The sequence below is a fragment of the Stegastes partitus genome, unplaced genomic scaffold (genome assembly GCF_000690725.1).
Source record: "Stegastes partitus isolate 25-593 unplaced genomic scaffold, Stegastes_partitus-1.0.2 Scaffold136, whole genome shotgun sequence".
Lineage (NCBI taxonomy): Eukaryota > Metazoa > Chordata > Actinopteri > Pomacentridae > Stegastes > Stegastes partitus.
In genome coordinates this window covers 721878-731486 of record NW_007577867.1, presented here as the reverse complement: position 1 = coordinate 731486, position 9609 = coordinate 721878, and the positions used below count along the sequence as shown (strand labels likewise).

Genomic DNA, 9609 nt, shown 5'->3' with positions numbered 1-9609 from the left:
GCTTAGCTAGCATTAACATTAGTTTAAAGCTGCATGCGCTGCGCTGCTTTCTCCGAGTTGTCCTCTAAATCAGTATGTACTCCTTCTTTCACAATATTACTCTTCCAGTTGTCTGTTTTCTTTATTTGGCTCCTAAATTTTGCCAAATAACGTAACAAATCCTCAGCTGTTTCCATCTGTTTAGGGTTCAGGTAGCACACAATGGAACTAATGGCTGTTTGGCTCTGTGCTAATTACCTCAGTGGTGTTCATCAGCGTTACCATGTTCTGAATTTACAACATAATTATACTTAACATTATTATAACGAGTAGTAGTAGAAGTAGCAGTAGTATTAATAGTAGATGTAGCTGAACAGCTCCTTAGTGCTTAGACTTAATTACTGACATAAATTGACGTACAAGCTAACTCAGCATTTATACTAAAAGGGTTTCCAGTAGCATCACTTGTTGATTATGTGTTTCAGTTTTCTTAATTAATGTTACTGTGAAAAAAACCCAAAAAACCAAACATTTCCAGTGTAAGATATAATAATTAATACAATAATATTGTAGAATGATGACCACAGGAAATATATTTCATTTAATATCAAGTCCTTTTGCAATATTACTTTTCCCAATGGTTTGAGAATATCAGCTTCAATATGATGTGCGATATTTGACTTTGTCTTTTTCTTTAATATTACAGGACTTTATTATGTGTAATATTATTTCACTACCTCATCATCGTTGGTATTACATTTTAAAAATTTTTTTGTAATCTCATTTTAGCTTACTTTCTTCAGTAATGTATTGTACTTATGTGTATCTACATTTATGCTCATGTTGTATAATTTTGTTTTCTGAACAATATCTGGCACAAGAATTTCCTTCAGGATTAATAACCTTCTGTCTTATCTTATTTTGAAGGCTATTAAGTTTTATTTTATTTTTCTAGAAGCTTTTTAACAAATTTAATTTAGTAAATTCTGCACAGCCATTCCACTAAACTTAGCCTCATAGCTTTCACTCTGTATTGAATGCTACTTTTATTAATATTGTAGTCGTCCACACCAGATCTGAATAATTAACTGACAGCCTTATTAACCACCTTTACAATCAATCAAAGCAAAGTGAACTCATGAGGGGAAACATTAAAGAAAAACATTTATTAGCTAGATTGCTTCAATAAATGCAAACACCTCTTGGTATCATGAATTGCAATTCACTCTCTGTGCACATTGATATTATTCCAGCAGCTCCATATTACACGCACTGTAATACAAATCCATGTTGTATTATTAAACCGTGCACTGCAGCAGGATGGCAGGCAGCTGTCAGTAAAGATTTACTGATCCAGATTTTTTGATAATGGTGACAACGTTGGCCCGAAGAAAGTCAGTTTAGACAACAAAACAACACAAAGCAGAGAAATGTGTTTATTCTCTGGCCAAAGGAAGCAGGTATTTTTGTCACCTGCTGTAAATAGCTCAACAAACACTTGAACACATGATGAGGATAAAAAAAGAGCATTTTACCTTGTAAACATCTGATAGTGATTTAGCACTTTCTGCACTGCTGCCGCGCGTATAAAACTCTCACAACTGTCACATTTTTTTTGCCTAAAGTGCAAACAGATGAAGGAACTTGTTTTTCAAATCCTATTTAAAGGAGTTGTTAAACCGTACTCTCATGCAAATAATTAGTCCTGACAACATGTATGATTTTTCACTCATCATTCTGGGTGTGAAAATCTATTTTGAGGATGAGTGACACATCGACCGAGTGAGTCTGGAGGAGGAGGGAGGACGTCTGACTGACAGATATAGAAAGAGACAGCAGCAGCATCTTCAAAAAAAAAAAGGGAATTATCACGTGAAATCAAAATTTTAAAGAAGACACACAGCAACGTCACAGCGTATGAAGTTTAATCCATAAATTAGACTCACATATCACCACACCATACAACAGTATTAATACAACCTGAGCAGATATCAATTTATCAGCAAAAAAGTTTTCCAGAGACGTCCTCACAGGGAAGAAGTCTGTTGATTGAATTTAACTTTAAAGCACCAATCAGGAAGAGCACAATGTGAAAATGACACCATTGGTATTGTTTAGAAATGATGAAATCCATCCTTATTTATTTTTTATTTTTTTGTGCTTCTATTTCCTCCCGGATCTGGCGTTAAGGATAAGAACGAAAGGGCGACCTGGTTGTGGAGTGGTTCGGGCGTGTACCATATGGACACAAGCGCCACAAGCAGCAGATCCCTGGTTTGATTCCCAGTTGACAGAACCATGTGCTGCATGTCATTCCACCACTCTCTCTCTCTCTCCAAGTTTCCTTTCTCTCTTCCCTGTCACATCAAATAAAAAGCCCAAAAATGAATCTTAAAAAGAAGTAGAAGCACTTAAAAGGAGGATCTGCGTCTGAACATCAACAAAAGCTTCCTGAATGATTGTAACTCCTGCTTCAAAGTGCTCAGAACAGGAAAAGGCTCAGTAGTAAGACAACTTGCTGGTAAAAGTGTTCCGAAAAATGGTATGTAGAGTTAAAAGGATACCGTAATAAGGGACTGGTACAAAATTTTAAAAAGCACTTTTTAACATTAGCAAGTGGAAATTGATTAGAAGTTATAAATCACATGCTGTCATTTTCTGTCTTTTTGTAGAAAATATTTACCTTTTATCTAAGAACAGCTGACGCACACATTCTCACAGGCTTTTGTTACATCATTAAAACTTCACCATGCTGTACTTATACTCATCAAAGTGCACCAAAAGTTGTCTATTTGCTGGTGGATTGAGAAAGCATTCACGCAAAACTAGTACCCACAGAATTCCCATTCACGCTAAGGCTGCAGTGTAAAAAAAAAAGTGCAAAACTGTTTTTGTTTTTACTGAAGAAGAAGTTCAGACCCCAAAAAAACTGCCCACAAATGCAAATATGAAGAGAAAACAGTTCAACAACATCACATGAACAGACGAATCTAATGCACTTCATGACATCAAACAGACCAGCAGACGTGCATGATAGCTTGTATCGCTCACATGCAGCGTCTCTCACATCACATGCAGTAATGCTGATTATTCACATTTTAATTGATGCAACAATCACATCTTCTTAGTCTTTTGATGCTCATCTACTAATTAGCGATGACTGAAAAGATGTGCTTGATCCTGATCAGCAGGATCGTTGGCTTTTTTTTTTTTCTTTTTAGTGAATGTGTTGCTTTTTAATGCACCTCTCGTTGTTTTTATAACATATTTGACTCTATTTTATGTACAACCTTAGTATTTGCATTTACTGTCTTCATGTGTAAAACACACAGATGGAAGCAGAAGCTTTATGTTGCATCTGCACTTTCATATAACGTGAGACATTTGTCCCCACAGAACTTAAAATGTATGTGTATGTTTAACATTGTTGACTCTGGAAGGCAGCAGCTCTCAGTTTAACCTTCTGCAGGTGTCCTTAATGCAACCAAACACGCCCACTTCTGCATATATTTCCTAACACTGACGTTTATTGCAAGGAACTGTAGGATTTGGCTGGATAGCGGTGTTTTTTTCGAGCTGCTTTGGCAGCGTCGTCATCACGCCACCCTCTGGAGGATGTACAGGATGCCGATGTTGTCGATGGTAACAAAGGTGGAGAAGTCTGATGACACGTGGATCTTCTTCAAAGCGCTTCCCGTCGGATAGAAGGTCTGCAGGGCTTCTCCTTTCTCCACGTTCCACCACTAGATAAAACATAAAGAAAGACAAACCGTTGGAATGCTATATCTTAACTGTTGTAGTAGGGGAGCAGGGGAAGAGTGAAAAGGAAACTGTGTATAAACTAAATGTGCGTCTCGATAAGAAACGACAGACACTGGCAAACACTTGAGTCACAGAAGCAGCGAGCCCGCCAAGCTGCACGCATTTTGCATAGCAGGTGCACACTTTGACATCAAAGTAGGCTGGGAGGATTTGATGCAGTATGCAAAAAGGTGGTGAAACTTCTGAGCATGGCCAAATGTGCAGAACTACAGTCTACGCCAGCGAGCATTTAAATTGCAGAAAAGCAAAAGAGAATGAAGAGTTCAATCAGAGCTGGATTGCCGTCACCGTCTTACAACGACAAATCGCAAGCGGAGACAATCGACAAGGGCATCATACCATTCGAAAAACGGATTTTAAAAAGTGATAGGAGCTGGGGGAAGGTGGAAAGCTGAGCTTGTGAGCTGAGTTAGCATTAGCTTAGCATTACTTGCTGTTAAGATGTGAAGACTTCTGCACTATTTTAGTTTGCATAGTCTACGATACCACTGTCGGCATCAATCTAGGAACAATGGTTAGTAATTGAACATAGAATGAAATGCATTTTCAGAACATTGTTTTGGCAAATGTGATTAATAAAAAGGGATAAAATTACAGTTGAACTAGCTATAGGTTTGGTTATATTCACATTGCTCATGCTTGTGTAAGATGCTACGAGGGAGAGATGTGTTCAGGAGAAATTCTTGATGTAGGATTATGACACACATACACACATTTTGGTATACGGTGGTTCTCCAAGACTTTCTTCAAGGTTGGCATGTCTTAAACGGAGGATTTCCTTTTGAAATGTGACACATCAAACTCCTGGTTTTTGTTACAAGAACATGGATAATGTTTATCTCCGGTGCTTAGACTAAAATCACAGCATACTTATTTTTTTTTGTTGGTGACGATAAAATCAAACATGTTTGAAGCTGTTGCTGCATCTGGACCATCTCACACTGAGTGGTAGACATGACCCGCTATACATTTCTCAGAAAGGAACGAGTAAATCATGAGCTTCATCTGAATCTGACCCTGAGAGGACGACAGAAAAAGTCAGACAGACAGAGAGATTCATGGCGGCTGCCCAGAAGACCGGGGTGAATTTAGTAATACTATATTACCAGGCTCAAACGCACACAGTCTCACTGAAACAAACCTCCAACAGCTTTCCTGAGTGATTCTGTTTAATCTCGGTTTAAAGTTGACATTTTCCATTGAAGCTCCATCGCACTGGGATGACTCATCAAAGGCACATTGAGTCAATCATTTATCGCTTGGCGTTAATGCGTGCGCACATTTAACTTTGACAAAATTTAGCATGGCAACAAGACATCAAAACAAGAAAACGCAGCCCCTTTCAGCTAAATAAAAGACGACGTGAGTCAAATCGATAGGTTGACGCTTGAGTGGTGCACCGAGTTTTTGTTATGAAGCTTTAGCGGCTCTGAGTGTGTGTGTGTGTGTATGAAGCAGAGAAAAGAGGCCAGTTCCTCAGTCTCTCGACAGACAGGCGGACAGACAGACTGCCACAGAAGAGGTGGCGACAACAGATGTCTGGCTTATAGGACACACACACACACACACACACACACACACACGCACAAACACACAAACAGTCCATTAATCACACAAAGCCTTCAGCAACTTTAAGGGGAGCTCATTTGCATATTTCTCAATATGGCATCAAATCACAATGAATGTCTTTAGGTTTTCCTCGGGGGTTTCTTTCTACTGATTGCACCATAGATATACTGCAGTGTGTGTGTGGGTATGTGTGTACACTCACACACACACAAAAAAAAATCTGACTATATTTCTGGTGCTGCAGGGGGTTGGCCAAACTTCTGCTGATTGGACGTCCTCCACTGCAACCATTATACACACAAACACACGCACGCATTTGCTTGCTTTCTTTAAATTCTGTGAAAGGCTTCACTGTGGCTTTGTCATCCTCGTCACAACACATAATCCCCCCTGAGAACGTGGTGAAAAGACAGTAGACAGAACCGCATTAAAGAGTATTAAAGGCTACTAGAATAGTCATCTCGAAAACGTACAACAGTTGTTTGAATTCAGAAGTTTTATGTGGAATTTCACTGATATGCTATGTGGTGTCAGTATACGAAATTCACTAATTTAAGTATTCGGATCCTTTATTTAAGTAAAAGTATCGATGTAGTAATGTAATATTCCCTCAATATTAGGAAAAGTTCTGCATTAAAAAGCCTACTGAAGTGTAAGTGCAAGAGTATTAGAGGCAAAATGTCGGTACAGTATTAAAGAGAATTACTGGTTTGGTCCCTCTGACTGATATATTATTATTATAATTTACGACATCATTACATTAATAACAGTGAAACATCAGTGTGTCAGCAGCGTGTTACTGTTGTAGCTGCTGCAGGTGGAGCTACAATAAACTGCTTTATATGCAATTTTATATGCAGGGACATAAATTTCATCTTGCCAGACGCTTAATGGGAGAAGGAAAAAAAAATGCCCTGACACACAAATCTGTTCTCAGTTTTTGGAATTCTTCTCTAATCGGAGAAAAGGTCTCACATTTTTATCAACTTGATTCTTGGCGAGATATTGACTCATTTGAACATTTAATTCGAATGAAACTGTGTGAAAAGTTTTGAGGGCAAAGTCACTGTTTGGTAGAGATGTTAACAAGTTGGAGATCAGAAATGTGACCTTGACTACACACTGACTTTTTTTGTAAGACCACTGATTTATTCGTTTGCTATGTGTTGTAATTTAAAAAGTTTGTTATACTATTTTCTTAAAAGTAACTAAAGCTGTTAAGTTGAATGTAGGGGAGTAAAAGTACACTATTTCCACCTGAAATGTAGTTGAATGAAGGTATACAATAGCATAAAATGGAAATATTTAAGGAAAGTACAATTTAAATTGTCCTAATGTTCATTAATTGAGTAACTGTACTTTCCACCACTGTCACCTGGTGTCTAGGTTTTGGTGCTTAAAAGGAAAAAACAGACTGTAATTTGGCAAAAGGAGCAACACAAACAGAGATTTCTGAAAAACTATTTTTATCTTATGGTTTGCTGGGTGATATAATTTTAAAACTGGGTTCAGTGTGCACAAGAAGATTAAAGATGGTTCCCAAAATACAGCACAAATAGCTTCTACAGCTAACCTGGGGTTGAGTAGTTCTGTGGTGTTAACTGTACAAGGCCATTAACTTCTTGCTTTTCCTTTCTAAAAATAGCTGATTATTGTCATTCCATTTGCTTCTCTCACTCCAGCTAATCGACTTTAAGCTCACATTGATTTCTCTCCCTCAATTCAGGTAATTGGTAACCGACTGTTCTCTCCCGGCAGCACAACGCCTAAGTACACAAGTATAAACTGTATCTGTGGTGATGGAAACAGGTTTGTATCTAACAAAAAGCAGGTCATTCAGAATGGAGTTATTTAAGGTTTTCTTTTCCCTGTCTGACATCATTACAAGGGTCAGATCTGCCAATAAAACCATTCAAATGTTCCCTTAAAAAAACTGTACGAGTCGGAGGCCTGTGGACCCACAGCTATTAATAATTCACTGTGCAAAGCGAAATTAGGGTTTTTCTCCTCATACATATGTCCTTTTCCAGCCCTTCACCCCGAATCATCTAGAATTCATGAAGGATATTATTTTACATCACACATAGTAAAAATTAGAGCAAGAAAACATATGCATAGAGTACAAAGACTCCTTTACATAACAGCTGTTAGTGCAGACCCACTTTTTATGTTTAAATGTTTATGTATGTGGTGCCATGGTGAATCTGTGTAATGTTTACTTGAACATCAAAGCTATACGGTGTAATTTGCTGCCTTCGAGACTAAATGTGACCGCAGAGTGAACCTGACATTTAGCCAAACTAATTTATTTCATATTTCCACATGGATCCTACTGAGTCATACAGCTAAATATGGTAAGTCATTGTTTTATATGATATTTGACATAATCCTCTTGGATACACGCATGATTTAAAACAGCAAAGTTCATGAGAAGTTCACATCCATATGACACACAACAACAGTTTTGCTTCTTAAATGTTGTTTCTATAAACTAAGGCGGTACTTAGCATAAAAAATAATACAAATGCATTTACTATGTCAGGGTCCACAGGTATGATCAGACTCCTGTCTGGCTTGATAGCAGCTATTAATGATATAAGGCCAGTTGTAGCTTAAACCTGACTTAAACTTAACTGGATAAAATGTGGTTCCAGCTGGTGAATATCAAACTAACTGAACTTATCCCTCACACATAATCACATGATGTAACTTTTTGAGCTTCTTGTCTCAATCTTTCCCAACTTATAAAAAGTCCGGCATTGCTTCAGAATAAACATTTAGGAAATTAATCACCGACAGAGCTGAAACATGTCAATTTAAAAATCAATCAAAACATAGTTTAAGCAGTAATCAGGAGGTATAAAACGAGCCGTAGTACCACTAGTCGTAGCCACAGTGCTCATCCTCCTAAAATGGCAGCATGGACAGAATCCTATTTTTACAAACCAACTTGTTTTTATCTCTGGTTTATCAACAGGTTTGTGTGATAGCTCAGGCCATGTGATGGGTCACTACATGTTAATCCCTATGGGCAACATTCAAGAAAAAAAACCCTTGCTTGCTCTTCGGCACTAAACTACGAGATGAAACTTTGCTAACATACACAGAAAATCCTGATGAGTATTGGAAGCACATCCTTTGGTGAGATGAGTCTAAGATAATTTGATCAGCTTAGATGGTACCACCAGAATGAATCCATGGTCCTGACAGTGAAGCCCAGAGGTGGTGACGATATGGGGCTGCATATGGGCCTCCTTGCCGAGGACACTTCTGTTGTATACTGCATTATTAATTTTTTCAGGCAAGATGTAGCATTTCCACTATGAAACACTGCAGGAAACCACGAATAGACATTTTGACATACAGGTTCATCAACGAATAAAATGCCTTTGAGTCTCCCTGTTAGTTGTTTGATCAGCAGGTTGAATCTTACATTAAAACAGACTATTAATACAGAACTGATTTAAGATAAGTGTGAGACACTGCATCAGTAACAACATAAAAGCTGAAATTTCAGACTAAGAAGGTAATTATTGCCATTTTTCATCTCAAGAACTTTTCAAAGTCACACAATGATACCTACAGCACAGCCTCAGTTTGAAACTCGAAATTAGAACATCAGAAATCAGGACATCAACAGCTCTAACAGAAACTCTTTTTTTGCACAGAGCATTTGTTGTTTATCCTGGCATCAAGAGAAGGAGAGATCGGTGAGTGGATGAAAAAAACATAGACAAGATAAAGGTGGGATCGATTCGATCGTTGGAGGGATAGAACACGAACACACAGGAGAGACTTGAAGAGAGGAAGACAGACTTAGTTAAAGTGTAATTGCATCTGAATGGAGGGAAAGATGGCTGCCGGCTGCCAAAGCGTTGACAGCTCAAACAAAGAAATAACACTCAGAAGCCTGCTGCACGCACACACACACGCATTTATGTATATATGCAGAAATAAACAGCCAAACAGACGAGGGAGAGAATAAGTAGAGTCAAAGAACAACAAGACTGAATCCCTCAACAAACAATGGCAACAGACGAATGATGAAACTCCGTGACAAAACAGAAAATAAGAGGAGAAAAAACCTCTCCTCAACTATAACTGGTTTTAAAAATATATATATATATATTTAAAAAAAGGATTAAGAGAGAGATGTGGTGCATGGTGAGAGGAATAAATGTTTAAGAGTCCACTGGCTCGACGGTTGGATGGAGGGAGATATGTGGACCGAAAGTGTGA

General features: G+C 38.1%; 1 protein-coding gene across 1 annotated transcript in view; it reads right to left on the bottom strand.

The window, feature by feature from the left end:
• Window positions 1-1887: 1887 nt before the first annotated feature.
• The window catches only part of apaf1 (apoptotic peptidase activating factor 1), a 53955-nt gene continuing 46233 nt past the window's right edge, over window positions 1888-9609 (bottom strand). Inside the window, exon 27 of the mRNA XM_008278886.1 lies at window positions 1888-3722. Within this exon, the coding sequence (XP_008277108.1) occupies window positions 3576-3722 (147 nt within the window). The 3' untranslated portion in view covers window positions 1888-3575. The remainder of the gene's footprint in view (window positions 3723-9609) is intronic.